Here is a 16350-nt window from a genome sequence, read left to right on the forward strand (position 1 = left end):
CACAATGCATAGGTAACAACATTTTAAGCTTTATCATATCCTTTAATTATTTAATGTAACTTTCGAATTACTTAAATTTATTTTGCTTAAGCAGCATTACAGAAGAAAACTACATGAACTTGACTAGAAAATAGGTATTCAAGTGTTGAGGTTTTGTGTTATCGTTTCTGCGCTGCGTCTGCGGGGAGATATATAAACGTAGGCCCCCCACCCGCCGGTTATTCGTTCTCCAAACTCCAGACCACGTAAGACGTGCCAGTGAACAGTTTTAATTCGAAACCAGTTCGAACCCAGAACCGTAAGTCACTTCCATTTTCAAAAATTAAGAAACACGTTTGAATATTTTCTTGTAAATGTTAAAAGTCTGATTAACCAGTTTTTTTTTATAAATCCCAATTCGTGAGTTGATTTGATTTTTACGTTGGCCGGTAATAAAAAAAAAGAAGTGTTGTTTGATTTTATTGTTGAAGTAAATACTCAGACTGGAACATGCATAAGTAGAATTTTAGTGCCTAATAAAGTAAGTTGTTTGTTAAATTAATAAATTTCTTGTGTAGTATTTATAAAGTTATTACATATAAATATTTAAGTTTTACATACGACATCGATATGTATGTTTACCCCTATATGTTTCAAAATTTAAGTTTATTTAAAAGCTAAGTTTTGAGACTGCCTGAATAACATACAAAATATAAGATTCTTAGAAGATATTTACTTATTAATTGACGTCTTTGGAGTAAAGGCTGCAGTGAAGCTTGTCGCTTCTTCTTCACCTACGCTAATGAAAGTGGGCAGTAGACCTAGTTTTAAGTGAATTTTTGACGTCAACAAGTAACGATTCGGAAGGAAAATATGTAATATATTTTGAATGTATAAAACGTCCTTCCGAATCGTTACTCCTATAAACAAATTTAGCATGTTAATTAGTATTTTGACTGACAAAGAAATACATTCATATACGAACTGTGAATTGTGTTAGCATACCAACACTAGGTCGCATATTTCTAAACAAAGCGTGGGTTTTAATTTCACTGCTAATTTAATTTCAAAACCAGAAGTGAAAGGTAACGAAACAAGTGAACCAGTTAACTTTAACTAGTGCACTGTCATAAGTCTTTTGCACCCACCGGTACCAGGTACAACCGATTATAAAAATCGTATTAGTCCTATGTATTAGACAGTAAAAAACCCAAGGTAAATCATTTCCAATCTAATTATGCAAAAAAGTCTCGATTCGGAATTCAAAAAGATTAAAAATCATTGTTATATTATAATTTTTGTTTTGTACGACTTTTGAGAACGAGTATACTTTACTTATTACGTAATATTTAATTACGCATAGCGTGCAAGTATTAAGTAACTTTGTGAACCAGTTTTTTTTTTGAAGTAACAAACATACATTTTTATTCAGAAACTGTTAATAAAAGCCTATTTTGTATCATTTCACATTGTCAGGTGATTATTTATGTGGGGAATTACGGCTATCTAGACTTATTTATGAAGGTGCCTAATTACACGTAATATATACAAAGGAAACTTTTGTTTATTTTAAGATAATGAAGTAAAATAAGGTACCATTTGTTGTGCAAACTTTGTGATAAACAGTCAATTTACTACGGTGATTTACAATTCAAGAAACGCCGGCCCGGCCGCCCGGTTTTATAATGATTATAAATCACACGCCAATCCACTGCGATTGCACTATAGTAATAACCAATGCTAAAGCAGTAATTTAACTGCTATTTGAGTACAACTAACTAACATAGATATATAACATACGATGGGCATATACCATATTCCACTTCACGTTCTTAATTTAAATCATCAAAATTAAATAATTTAAATGATTTAAAAAAATGTAATTTCATACTTTTATCACAGATTATTTCTTAAATTGAATTATTTATTCGAAAATGTGTTTGTTTTGGCCAGTGAGTGGCTTTATTCCTATACGAAAAGAGTTGTCAAAACCAATACATGCAGTGTTCAAATGAATCGTTTGTATAAGTTTTTTGCATCAAGGTCTTCTGCTGACCTTGGTGTGGCGTTTTTGCCATTACCGGCTAGGAACAGATGTTTTTGTTTAATTGAAAAAAAAAATAGATAACCAGCAGCTCAGCTCTGCTCTAACCTCAGGTACAACCGCGGTAACCTATGTTCGACTGGTATATCGGAGATTAATAAAACGACCGCTTAGCTCCGAAGCTGGTTTATTACTGGGGTAGATACCCGCAAACTGAACATACAGTAGATACTATAGCTACATACAGTACATTTACCCTGGGTCACAATAACTATATCTATTCAAAATTTCATCAAAACTGGCCCAACAGTTGGGATAGAATTTAAAAATTATAGACACGTTACTATTTCGATTTAAAAATGAAACATATAAATAAAACAATAAATAATAGCGGCATATAGATAAACGCAATAAATAAATACAGCTATCAAATTTTGAATTTATGCACTGTTAAAACTGCATTTACGTAAAATGCATTTTTTTACAGGTAAATTTTAGCAATATATTCTACTTTTTAGTCGGCACTAACTATCTAGGTACTCGTAGGTAGGTGATTCTTGCTTTGCGTGCTGTGCGGTCGATGAACTGTATGATAATTAAAAGATAACCACATTTGATAACGTCAAAAAGTGTGACAATACTGATGTATGTACGATGTATGGAAGTGATAGAACTAGTTAATTAAAGTAGTTCTATCACTTCCATACATCAATTAGTACATCCATACTAATATTATAAATGCGAAAGTCTGTCTGTCTGTTCCGCTTTCACGGCTACACCGCTGGACAGATTTTGATAAAATTTGATATGAAAAAATAGGAGCCTATAAATTTGGACTATGGTCTTTAACTACATAAAGACCACAGTGCAAATTTATATTTTCTTTTTCAAAAATCAACCCCGTATGACTGTCCGTATGGAGGTGAAAGTTTGTATGAAAATCGTGTTTATTCCGCTTTCACAGACGAAATTCACGCGGGCGAAGCCGTGGGCAAAAGCTAGTTTCTAATAATTGGTACCGCAGTACGACATCAAACAAAAACAGCTAAAAGTAATTCTATTTCAAAGGCCTTGACACTCCATACAATAGTACCTCAAGCCATTATGAACTGAAGGCTGACCATTCTACCTACCCCACGCTGATTAATCAATTTGATAGATATATATTTCCTGATTGCTTTCTTTACATAAAATTTGTATATTGAAATTGAAATTTAGACTAGGAAGAAGAATATCACAATCGAAGCGATAAGGTCCAAAGTCAACTAATTTATTAGATCGGACGGATTAATATAATTTATTAGATGACGGATCGTAATGACAGCGCGGCCGCAGCGGCCGAAACGCTCTGAGATCCACCCAAAGTTCGTTGAGGGACTTAGCTTGACTTGAGCTCTTATGCGTGAGCTGTCTTCTTCTAATTAATAATAATAATAATAAATTCTTTATTTACTAAAGGATTTGTACAACAATTTTAACTGATACAATAGTGTTTCCTTGTTATAAGTAGATAGTACAAATTACTTTATGAACCCTGAATTCCAAACTAGGCAAGCCTGTATTTTGGAATTCAGTGATTTTGGAGTCGTTACGGCTGTCGTGGCAGTCGTTAAATCGCTTCTTCATTTGCCTCATTGAGGTCTTCTATAGTACAGTCAACATCAGATCAAGTTACAATGAATTTGGGCAGGTTGATGTGCTGTTGACTGTACCTACGTACTGGCTGTATTCAGTGAGACCACTTCAATCGCTTTTTCATTTGGCTCATTGTGGTCTTCTATACCAACGTACTGAAAGTTACTGCCCTACTCCTGGTAATTACCACAATCGAAAAAAATAAGCTCGTACTTGTCGAATACAATTACCTATTCCTTTCTTTCAGAACAATGCCAGACCTATACTACGTTCCCGGCTCGGCGCCCTGCAGGGCCGTCCTCCTCACTGCGAAGGCTCTCAACCTCAACCTGAACCTCAAGCTGGTGGACCTTCATCACGGGGAGCATCTCAAGCCAGAGTACTTAAAGGTTTGTTGCTACTTCACTAATTCAGACGGCGGGAAGCGACTTTGTTTTATACTATAGTATAAAACGAATAGGGGCAGACAGCGGGAAGCGACTTAGTTTTATACCTACTATACTATAAAACAAAGTTGCTTCCCGCCGTCTGTCACTATGTATGCATGTATCAAGTATGCGTAGATCTTTCTTTAAAACTACGCAACGGATTTTGATGCGGGGTTTTTTAAATAAATAGAGTGATTCAAGAGGAAGATTTCTATGTACATAACATGCATAATATTGCACCCGTGCAAAGCCGGGCGGGTCAATATCGAAAGCCATAGACTATCTAACTCTATGCCTGTGCTCTATGCATGAAAAGATCAAGGATGTCGACTATGGTAGGTACTACGGTAATATTGTACGTTAGTACGTTTGTTATTGTATACGTTAATTAGCTAGACGGTTCTTTATAATCTGGCCAGAAAGACTATGGTATTATTAGAATAATAGGAAATAATGTTTTTCCTATAGGAAAATAAGCAATTGGTATTTGTGCTTAATTAAAATGTTTACTAGCTTTTTAAGTAACTTTACTTATCCTGGTACATAAGGAAACATCGACCATGATACCAAATGGATAGACAAAAGTTACTCTAATAGTAGTTAGGTAGTATTAAATGCATATTAAAAGAAAAGTTTGTCTTGATAGGTGGACTTGATAGGTAGGACATCCGAAATATTGATTTGGTTAAAATGCGCCACAAAGTTTTTAAGGAGAAAAGGAATACCTAAATTGCTCAAGTCATTCGGAACAAATGTCCACCAGTTTGGAATGATTGAAGACTTCAAACACAGTTTACTGTTTGACCTGGTAGTGGACTGAATTAAGTACATCAATCAATACTACTTATCAGCTTTTCATGGAATTAGTAGGTACTCCGTACAACGAAGTACTTATTAAATCCGTGCAGCTTTTATCTTCTATTTATTTATGATTATCGAACTGTTGTCATGTTCAATATATAAATATGACTGATATAACTTATGTTAAACTGACAGTTACTTATCGATATTTCTCAGAAAGAAGGAAAACTCTTTGGTTTTGATTCATATGAAATCGCAAAATATGCGTCATACCTAAAAGGTCTTAATCTCTTGATCGCAGCATTGCTTTATACATTAATTAACGTAGCGCTTATCGTTTTTAGAAAAATACTTGACAGGCGGACAAGCAGTCAGCCATTTTCACATTTTGAAATGTGTTAAACTAAAAAGTCCAAGAAGGAAAACACACATCCAAGTTGCTTTCAAGTTTATACAAACTTATTACGTGCCTACCTACTTAAATAGGTAGGTACTTGGTTTGAGCAACTTATTCTGTACCTACATGTACCTATGTGCTTAGTAGGTGTTCAATCAAAAGAATTCGTTCGTTCCTCAGTATCAAAGACAGTTTCCTAGACACGACAAATAGGTAGGTAGGTATATCAATAGGAATCTATGGCACTCGGCCAGCAGTTCCTATGGTTAAAACAAAACAAGAAAGGCATATTTGCAAGGAATACATGGAAAATTTTCAACTTTAAGTCTATTGAATTAAGTCACAAATCACTGCAGCACTTGCCAAGGCTGAGTTAGATTGGGATGATGTAATTCTGTAGTTAGCAGTGTCGTTGAACCTTCAAGGGAATAGCATCGTTCCCATGCTAGTTATTAACATTATGTAAGTGATTTTTAAAGTTCCTAAATGACCAACATTTCATCCAGAAAATATAAAATATTACGCTCATTCTCTCTGCAAATAAATTTAAATATGGAGCCGGGAATGCATCAAAAATAAAATATATTTTATTAATTGTATTAGTGGTTAGAGCACAATATCGATTTATGTTCGTTATTTTGATGCCTTTTTATATTGAATTTCTATAAGTCAGTCAAATTTTCTAAATTATGTGGGCCCAAAAACAAATTTGCTAAAAAAAAACTGGTTTAATTCTTGGAAGGTCTATATAGGTACGCCAACGTACAGGAAACTATACTATTTTGTACACAGTTACTAATGGCTTACCCGCCAAAAAGTGCTCATTCCATTAGTCGAGTGGAAATTTGTTTCGAATGACTTGGGCTTTAGTTATTTCCAAAAGAATTTATATGACGCAGCTCATTTTTATCGACACAAATTTATATATACATCAACAAATATGACACCTATACAATCAAATACATTAGATATCATTAATATATTCAGAACAATGACAACACATTCCAGGAATTTACTTCGCTATAATAATAGAAATTTTAATTAAGTATGTCATAGATTCTATTCTGTTTTCTCATTGTAGCAATTTATTTATTTATTTACATTAACATTAAAATAAATAATTTTGTAAACATCCGACATTTTTTAATGATAAATTGAATAAGCTCGTGGCGTAACAATGCCAGCAAAATGCCTCGGGCCTCCAGCAGGAAGGGGACTCTTGAACGAGCTGGGGATCAAAACTTACACCAATTATAAATGTTATCTCGAATCGGAATCTATAATGTCAACGGACAAACGGACTTTCCCATTGGAAAGTCCGTGGAAAGTGGAAAATTGGAAAGTGTTATTGTTCATTAACAATAACGTGGCCCAAAAAAAAAATTACAATCCACGTACTTATATAAATAATTGTCGCAATTCTCTTAGACCGGTTTGTTGCGTAACATAAATGACTGTTGTACCACACCGGTTAGTCGGGGAACGAAATCTGTGAAAACAATTTGAGCTTATCACTAGATATCTTTTATTATGCCTACTTATGATTATTATTAAAATATTTTGTAATTGCTAGACTAATAATGGTTAAATATATGCAAATATGTCAATTTTTTTTTGTAGAACCAACAGAATCAATTAAAAAGGCAATAAAGCATCGAATTATATTTATTTAGTTTTTATTATTATTTCTGATACAAAAGATAAATAATTGAAATTGGGTTTCCAATGTATCAAGATTATAATGATGACAGACATATATTAAGTTTATTGTTAACTAATGTTGTTATTGTAATAATGAATGATTCATTGTCTACACAAAATTTTCCAAGTGAGCTAGCGATCACATATACATGTAACTCATAGTTTGATCTATTGAAGGCTAACAAGTTGAAACGTTTAATATCCTGCATGTCATGCTCGTAGCACTCATTTTGGGAGTATTAAGAGATTATCAGCTGGGATTAGTCATGAGAGCGTGATAAACTTAATTGATTCATTCAAGGTTCAATAAGATAACGCGTAAAAAATAAAGAAATATGACATGTTTTGTCGAAAGTTAATGAGAAATATGGACATTCCTCTGGTAAATCGTAGGCATTCTTGAGGTGATTCATCTGGTTGCATTTTCATTCTAGACACATCAATCAAAAGTCTCATAAAATACATTTCGAAGTTTTTCAATCGTATAAATCTTTCATTATGAATAAGGCCACATTGATCCTTAGAATGGATAAAATAAAGAAAAAATATCTGAACATTTAGTAAAAGAAAAGTAGCTAAATATTCTAGAGTAGACTTCGGTGATTTGAGAAACGTTTTCAATCTCTGCCACGTTAATAAACAATACACTTCATTAACAACGTTAAAGCACATGAAATTTATTAATTTTTCTTCCAGCTGAATCCCCAACACACGGTTCCAACCTTGGTAGACGACGGCTTCTCAATCTGGGAGTCCCGCGCCATCATCACGTACCTGGTGAACAAGTACGGCAAGGGCAGCACCCTGTACCCTGAGGAGCCGAAGGCCCGGGCTCTGGTCGACCAGAGACTGTATTTCGACATTGGAACCCTGTACCAGAGATTCGCTGATTACTTCGTAAGTATTTTGATGTTTTTACGTTTCCGTAAAAAGGGAACTTTCCATCAGCGACAGATCTCATTTAACTAAGTGTTCGCTTTAGAACATTACGACTTTGTTACAACAGACAACCGTTAAAATGACAATGACAATTTCTGACATCTAAGTTTTGTTTCTTAGCTATCTCATAAGTCGAACCGAGAGGTCCCGGGTTCGTTCCCCGGTCGGGTCAAGATGAAAAATGATCTTTTTCTGATTAGCCCGGGTCTTGGATGTTTATCTATATATGTATTTGTTATAAAATATAGTATCGTTGAGTTAGTATCCCATAACACAGTCTCGAACTTACTTTGGGGCTAGCTCAATCTGTGTGATTTGTCCTAATATATATATATATATATATATATATTTATTTATTTATTTATATATAAGCGATTTATAATTGCTTTATTTCTAGTACCCACAAGTCTTCGGCGGCGCCCCAGCCGACAAGGAGAAGGCTGCTAAGATCGAGGAGTCCCTGAAACTCCTGGACCAGTTCCTGGAAGGTCAGAAGTACGTAGCCGGCCCCAACCTCACCGTCGCTGACCTGAGCCTCATTGCTGGCGTCTCCAGCTTCGAGGCCTCTGATATCGACTTCAAAAAATACAATAACATCAAGAGGTAAGACACCTGTGGTGATTAAAACTAGAAGAAAAATCCTGTTGAAGACGTAGTCTTTTAATTGTGTTTGGCAGTGTTAGGTACAATTTGAACGTAAGAGACGACTCGAAGAAGAAGGAGAAATGTGTTTGAAGATAACACGGGAAGCTAACTATGATTTTAAAACAAGACAAATCCTTACTCACACAACCTTACGCTTATCAACTCTGCCCAAGCAAAGTGCCAATTCAATCTGATTTTAATCTTAAATTTTTGCGACATGTTCCATAAAAGATTCTCATTGTGTAATTAGGTACTTTTTATTTCTGATCTTGAGTAAGTAGTCTTCATCCAGGTTATTCCTATTACGTTGTGTACCTGATCTAAGTGTTGTGTGTACAATTATATTGTGTCTTTATTTGCAGATGGTACGAGACAGTGAGAGCCACGGCCCCCGGCTATCAAGAAGCCAACGAGAAAGGTCTAGAAGCTTTCAAGGCTCTGGTCAACAGTATGAAGAAGTAACCTCCCTTCAATTCTCCTTCTTCTTCGAGTCACCGTTTTCTTAACACCGTTTGAGTTCTCAGCTTCGAAGTTGGTTAATTAGTCCAAAATTCGATGGTGGTTGGTCTCCCAATGAGAAAAAATCACATACACTTCTCAGAATATTTGATTATTACTATTTTAATTAGGTTTATATATTATTTATAATAACAATCACATTTTTTGTAAAAAGCGTTACTATACTTAAGTATATCATTTCTTAGTTAATATACTAGAGTTCAGTCTTTGCTTGAAGTTGTGCGATCATGTCCTTAAACAACTTGATACCTTTGCCGTTAGCCTCGTCATAGTTCTTAGCTGTCGACTTCACTAGCTCGTACCATCTGCGAAAGAAGTAACACTCTGTTTAATGGCCTAAAACAACATAAAATCATTGAGTGTGCATGAAAAGATTTAAAGACGGAAATAATTGGCAACCCTGTATTTGATCATTCTAGGTTTCATTCCCTTTCAGCTTTAGATACATCTAGGTATATTAATATAAATATGAAAGGCTTTGAATAGCCTTAACTATCATTGTAAAGAATGTGCCTTGATTGAGCGGCTAAAATTTCGCCCATTAGTTTGATATGATTCAGACAATACCAGAGATCTTACCTTACTCTTATTAGATAGTTAGTTACTCACTTCAAAACATTAGGATAAGGCTTCAAATCTATTCCTGCTGCATCGATTGTGGACACAGTGGCGATCAGACTGAGGTCAGCTATCGTCAACTCGGGAGCCGCGGAGTAACCGCGACCTGCTAGGAAAGTGTTCAGGAACACTAGGGCTTCCTCTAGTTTCTTGAGTTGCGCTTCGTCGGCCTTCGCCCCGCCGAATACTTGGGGGTACTGGAAATAAATTAAAGATCAGTTATTCTGGCTCCAATTCCGGATAAATAAAACAGAAAGAGGCTAGAGAATTTCAAATATCGGGATCCTGAAAAATGTCACATGCTACCTCTATCTATACTATAATGAAGGAATGAATTTTTAATTTACTTTTGAAAATGTACACATCATAGAATTAACTCTCTCTCTCTCTCTCTCTCTCTCTCTCTCTCTCTCTCTCTCTCTCATCTGAGCGTTTTCCTGGTTCTTCTTCAGTCGTTAATCATTCGCTCAAAGTCCGCTTTTCTACTATTTCTACGTCTTCACATCCTCAGTAGTCAGATCATTGGCGAAAAAACAGCTGAAGTTATAGAAAACTCACAAAATAGTTACTCACAAAATAGTTGGCGAACCTAGGGTACAAAACCCCGAGGTCGAAGTCCAGTCGTTGGTCCACCAACGCCCTGGCCTTGGGCTCCTCAGGGTACAGAGTGCTTCCCTTCCCGTATTGGTTCACCAAGTACCTGCTGATCGCTCGTGACTCCCAGAGAGAGAAGTCTCCGTCCACTAAGGTGGGGACTGTATGTTGGGGGTTCAGCTAAAAATGTAAAAAGAAAATTTTAATAATAACGCTTTATAACGTTATCACGTCGTCGGTAGTTGGCGGAATAATTAAGAAACGCAAATAACAAATACACCATTATTTTTAATCTTGGTATGTAAAATAAAAGTATTTAAATACCTATTTATGATGTTCTTTACAGAAAAAAATGTAAGTATAACTAAAAAATATACCTTACGCAACCCAAAAGTAAGTAAGTAATTATGACGACTGAAAACAATTTACTGTGATTAGTCAAAACTGAATGAATTAAATAAGATAAAACATTAGCACTTGATTTCAAAAAGCCATGTTTCGTTTGGTCCTCTAATCCAGAGGTGTGACAGGGACCATATACCAATTCCTGTCGAATATTTTAGGTGTCTAGACGGGAGACTTGCCTTCAAGAAATCCGGTTTGAATTGGTCACCTGCCCTGAGATCCAGGGGTTTCAGGTTGAGGTGGATGTCCAGTGCGGCGGCCACCAGCAGCACCAGTCGGCACGGTGCCGATCCCGCCGTGTAATATAAATCCAGGGACATGTTGTCTGATATTGCTTTAGAAATCACCTAGAAGTAGCAAGGCATTACGCTGAAGGTTGATGATACAGGAATTAAAACTAAGCTATAGTACGTGTTTAATGGTAGCCTGTTTAATTACAATGGAAAGTGATATGTTAGATTGAGTCACTGGGATTCTAAATAACTGTTGTGGTGAAGCCTTGCTCGGAGTACGAGCCTTAATGAACAGCAGTGATTTAGAAAGCGCAACATTATTTTTATTACAATTTTAACTACCTAAGCATTTTTATTAATTTCATACGTACTTACTTTATGCAAGTAATTCTGCAGAAACTGTTAGGTTGTATGTAAAAAAAATCTAGGTATGATTTATTCATGGCTTTAGTAAGTACTTCGTGAGTACCTACTAATTCTATGGATTTATCGTATGGAGATGGAAAGGGGCAACAAAAATTTAATAGCTCACGGGGAGCAAAAATGTTAATCCACCACAAATATCAAAATGAAATGTTGCGTTGCCGGTGTTGATTGGCCCGGGCTTTTGTACGTAATTACCTACCTACATACAATCATGTTTACCGGCAAAGCGACAATAATTGATTTAAACACTCGAAAAACACGAATTTCACCGTGTTTGTCATAATATAGTCTAGACAACATGTTTTCTTTCGGTAGGTGACGCTGATTACAATCATAAACTTAGCTTGTGTGTTTATCGCATAATATTTACAAGTAATTAACTTACCAACGTGCGATCCCAACGCGTGTTGAAGCGTTACTAAGCAAGTGTCTGTAGGATGCAGATACTTGCGTTGATAACTTTGTCCAAATAAAAACTTGGCCTTGTATAAGATTTGCTGTGTCATTTTCATACTTTTGTATGTTTTTAGTATATTTCAATTACTCATACCAACACCACATTTTTGTCGAACGCCACCGACTCGATACATGAACATTGCATAGTTTGTATGAGTGATTTTATTTACCGCAATGAAAAACCAGCAGTGTTTGCCGAGTCCGTCAAGTTCTTCAATATTTTCCGCTATAATGTGAATGGCATCAGAGATGATGAAATTTTATTTGAAAAGTTCTTCAATGTTTATAAATGAGTACATAAGGGTCTGTGATAAGGGTAAAATATACGAAAATTAAAAAACATAATAATATCCTTTATTGACAAAACATATTTAATTTAACACATTTTCACAACAACGGCGATCATATAAATTCACTCCATGACGACATTGTGAAAATCCTTAAATATAGATTACTAAAATACTTTAAAATTAAATGGTCTTCGATGTAGGCCGTGTGTAGGCCGCTTTAAAAAGGACATTTGTAAAGTTCTATTTTTCTTACAAGTCTTATTATGTAAACAATTGTAACTTGTCTTTTTATGATTTTACAGCAGCAATATAAATTAAAGAAAATTATTTAGGCAATTATGTACTTTAGTGGTTAATAAATGTTTTACCTCAAGGTGTAATAGATTTGAACGAATATTTATTTTGAACAATATTCAACAATAAGACAGTGATGTGGTGTGGTAATAAAGATAGTTTACATGTTAGCACTTGTAAAAAAAATTAACAGATCTTACTTAGGGCAGTGGACTTGTAGTCAAGATCATGGTGGAATGAGATAATCCATTTCAATGCAATCATTGCCTTGCACGTGCATTCTCTATGATATCTTTGAACAGCTGAATGCCTGCGGGCATTACTTCATTGTAATTCTTGGCTGTCGACTTTACCAGAGCGTACCACCTGAAACCAAGATGTTATTATGAGTCATGATGACAGATAACTGGACTGAGCACTTCTCTCTCTTCCTCTTTAGAAGAGGACTGATTAGGGAAGGATCTGCCTTGCAGCATGGTTTCTATACTTTCTTTGTCTATACTTAATCTATTTCCTCGCGGAATAGTGTCACTTCTAAATTAATCTTATAACTGTATACTTAATGCTGATATTTATTTGTTCTCAACGAATCTTTCCACGACCTTTTTGAATAATCGACGAATGAAATATTACGACTTACGACATCCATTTTACCCTAGTGTTTCCACTTCGCATCACGTGGAATATTGTTTGCTAGTACAAAAAAGCGGGATAGCGAGCGCAGCTGAGCTGTTCCGCCGAGCTAAGGACAAGAAGGACTTCACCATGCTAATCTCTGACTTTCACTAGTTGGAGAGGCACCCATAGAAGAAGAAGAAGTACAAAAAAAAATGTTTTGGCAGCTAATTCCTACTCACTGTAAAATGTTAGGGTATGGCGTCAAGTCTATATCAGCTGCTTCGATGGCGGCTATGGTAGAGACTAAGCCCAGGTCTGCTAAGGTCAACCCTGGGCCGGCAGCGTAGGTGCTGCCCCCTAGGAACGTGTTCAGATGTTGCAGCGCCCCTTCTAGCCTGGTGAAAAGAGCGTCATCTACTTCGACCCCGTTGAAGACTGGAGGGTACTGGAAATAATTTGTAACTAAGTATAATAGGTACTTTTTTTTGGAGTTGTGTACGTAGTTCGACTTTGCTATTTATGAGTCGATTCGCAGTGAGACGCAGCTAGCTAACCAATCAAGTGCGCTATTGTGACGCAACGAACGACTATCAGACCGCAATGTGATTGGTTTGCTGCGTCTCCAAACCCAAACTAATCGATGGTGAGATGATTCGGTGTTCGCCCTCGGACAATTGGCCTATGATTTACTGTAACACATTTTTCTACCGTGTTTTAAAGTAAATAAATGGATTTGAAGTATCTATTGTGGCGCGGTTTTGCTTGGTTTTGCCCTTAAATAGGGCCTTGATGCCATAAATTTAAAGAAGAGTATCATTGTATTATTGAATACACACAACTACCTACATTTTACTAAAACATTACCTACACTACCTACTGGAGTGTGAGTGAAAAAGGTGACGGCTCAGTGTTACACTGAACTTACAAGGACTTACAAAATAATCACTAAATCTAGAGTATAACACCCCAACATCGAAGTCCAGGAGCTGGTCGACAACCGCCCGGGCTCGCGGTTCGTCCGGGTATAACGAGCTGTCCTTGCCGTACTGGTTCACCAGGTACCGGCTGATAGCGCGGGATTCCCACAGAACGAAGTCACCGTCCACTATAGTTGGCACAGTATGCTGAGGATTTATCTGAAACATAGAACAAGGTAAAGATAAACAGAGCGATCACTTGGTCGAATCTTATCCATAATTGGGTGTCCTGTCCCGACTGCCCCACGTCCTGAACTATGGTGGCCTTGAACGAGGCTAACCACAGAGCGATCAGTGTGACCACATACAAGTTGAACATCGTCGGAATAGGCATTCTGACTTAAAACGAAGAAGTTGTATGTCACCCAGTAATTTAGAAAATTCTTCCCAAAATAAGTTTAAAAAAGTTTAGCTCCTACAATCTCTGCTAGATTAGTAGGTACCTACTTAATTTGAACAGTGAACAATTATTTGCCTTGATTCGCTCTTTCCAAAAAACATTGTTTAGCGGCTGCGAGAATTCAAAATGACGTCAACATTTGGTACCTAATACCCAATCCCATTTATTTTCATGGATATTTGAATATCTTGAATATCATTTTTTTTAGATATATACCGTTACAAATTCCGGCTTCAAGTGGTCCCCGCCGATGATGTCCACTCGTTTCATGTTGAACTTTATATCCAAAGCTGCAGCCACCAGCTCGACCGTGTGGCACGGCGGCGACCCGTCATCATAGTACAGGTCTATCGACATGTTGCTGCTCTTGTTCCTTTCTTAACAACGAAATTTATTTTACATACGTTGTGTTTGTTGGACTTCAAATGTAAATCCTAATAGACGGCCTATTATCAAGTTTACAAAAAATTGTTGTTGATTCCACATACCTAGTGGACAAGTTCCTGCAGTCCGATCAATCGAACCAACAGGAAAAAATAATTCTAGGTCTAGCCTTATGATCTAAGGACCCCACCTGGGATATAATAGCAGAAGATTTAGAAATGCAAAAGACAATAAGCTACGATGGGTAGATGAGCGCCAAAAATTCGTTGAAACGCCGGGCAGGCCACACCGCCAACGAGCTCCTGCGAGCAAGCGAGGCTGGCGAAAATCATCTGAGGGGTTAGTGCGCATTTACATTTCACTTCTCACCATCGAATCGATTCGAAGTGAGACGTAGCGAACCAATCACATTGCAGTGTGGTAATCGTTGCGTCACAATGGCGCAATGTGATTGGTTCGCTGCGTCTCGCTTCAAATCAATTCGATAATGAGAAGTGGAAATGCAAACCCGCACTTCACTCACTGTTTTCATTTCATACTTTATAGTTCACACAGCCAACTATAAGATAAGCTATGAGCGATGATGCGACCGAAGATATCCTTTCGATACAACTGTGCCCGCGCTGGGATCGAGTCCACGGCTTGCCAGAGAAGCTACTATTATAAAAGCAAAATTAAGTTTGTTACCTATTCAAGCATTAATCTAATTCAAGAGTCAAGAGCTAAGTACTCAACCAATGCTTTTTTTGAAAACTCACTATGTAGTATATTATAGGCATATAGGTAGCATGTGGATACTTACTGATAATATGAAGCTTGTTGACGACCAAACGTAGCTGGTTATTTATTACTCTTCGCATTACTCCACCACAGATCCCTAAACCACTGAATTGAAATCGGTTGTTGATGTATATTTATAACCAGAATTATCTCAAGCGTTTCCGATGGCCTTTGAAGTGAATTGCGCAACGTTGTTTAATATTTATTTTCTTATTGATATTTATAGAGGCATTTTGCTTAAAAAAAACTATGAAAGTGAACATGTAAACAGGTAACCCAGAAACCATATAGCTACAAACACGTAGTGATTACATTCTCTTTGGCTACAAACGTACAATTCAATTCTCTTTTGATAGCTATCACTGCCCGATACCAACGTTTTTGTGCTAAACACAGAAAAAAAATTAAAAAATCCGTCTCATGCTGCAGTCTGTCTTTACAACAGATAGGGATGCAGGTATATAAAAGCATTGTAATGTTTTTATATCTGTGTACAAAAGAAAGTAACTTCATCCTTTTCTCTTACATAATTGCATCCCTTTCTGATGCAGATATATATATATATATATATATATATTATGTAGCAGATATAGCCGTACACACAACATTTTATGCGATACAATAAAAGTTATATTACGTCAGGACGCTCAGAACGCTTGACTACCTCACTTGCTAGTTACTAGACCGCAAGAAAAAAAAAATGTTCCAAGTTGCTTAAACACAATCAGTTATTTTCATTCAAACATATACAATGACAATTCATAAAAAGTAATTCAAACCAATTTGC

The 16350-nt window shown here is 36.3% G+C and overlaps 2 protein-coding genes across 2 annotated transcripts; one reads left to right on the forward strand and one right to left on the reverse strand.

The window, feature by feature from the left end:
- The first annotated feature begins 205 nt into the window (after window positions 1-205).
- GstD1 (Glutathione S transferase D1) lies at window positions 206-9126 on the forward strand. The gene is made up of 5 exons (XM_053749459.2): window positions 206-297; window positions 3906-4047; window positions 7682-7882; window positions 8322-8527; window positions 8932-9126. Exons 2-5 carry the CDS (start codon window positions 3910-3912, stop codon window positions 9029-9031), a joined length of 645 nt encoding a protein of 214 aa, XP_053605434.1. The 5' UTR covers window positions 206-297; window positions 3906-3909; the 3' UTR covers window positions 9032-9126.
- Window positions 9127-9172: 46 nt separating this feature from the next.
- On the reverse strand, window positions 9173-15774 carry LOC128672663 (uncharacterized). Its single transcript, XM_053749957.2, has 9 exons — window positions 15586-15774; window positions 14616-14776; window positions 13958-14158; window positions 13262-13467; window positions 12668-12770; window positions 10885-11052; window positions 10280-10480; window positions 9698-9903; window positions 9173-9393 (listed from the first exon to the last, which is right to left on the reverse strand). Exons 1-9 carry the CDS (start codon window positions 15641-15643, stop codon window positions 9282-9284), a joined length of 1416 nt encoding a protein of 471 aa, XP_053605932.1. The 5' UTR covers window positions 15644-15774; the 3' UTR covers window positions 9173-9281.
- Window positions 15775-16350: the final 576 nt, after the last annotated feature.

The sequence above is a fragment of the Plodia interpunctella genome, chromosome 9 (genome assembly GCF_027563975.2).
Source record: "Plodia interpunctella isolate USDA-ARS_2022_Savannah chromosome 9, ilPloInte3.2, whole genome shotgun sequence".
Lineage (NCBI taxonomy): Eukaryota > Metazoa > Arthropoda > Insecta > Lepidoptera > Pyralidae > Plodia > Plodia interpunctella.

Bases quoted from the DNA above. Each gene is read 5' to 3' on its own strand.
- GstD1 (XM_053749459.2), top strand. From the start codon at position 3,910: ATGCCAGACCTATACTACGTTCCCGGCTCGGCGCCCTGCAGGGCCGTC. The intron at 4,048-7,681 runs GTTTGTTGCTAC...TTTTTCTTCCAG, and splicing joins TCAAGCCAGAGTACTTAAAG to CTGAATCCCCAACACACGGT. The intron at 7,883-8,321 runs GTAAGTATTTTG...CTTTATTTCTAG, and splicing joins AGAGATTCGCTGATTACTTC to TACCCACAAGTCTTCGGCGG.
- LOC128672663 (XM_053749957.2), bottom strand. From the start codon at position 15,643: ATGCGAAGAGTAATAAATAACCAGCTACGTTTGGTCGTCAACAAGCTT. The intron at 12,771-13,261 runs GTGAGTAGGAAT...TCTTGGTTTCAG, and splicing joins CCATACCCTAACATTTTACA to GTGGTACGCTCTGGTAAAGT. The intron at 11,053-12,667 runs TGATTGCATTGA...TGCTACTTCTAG, and splicing joins AGAATGCACGTGCAAGGCAA to GTGATTTCTAAAGCAATATC.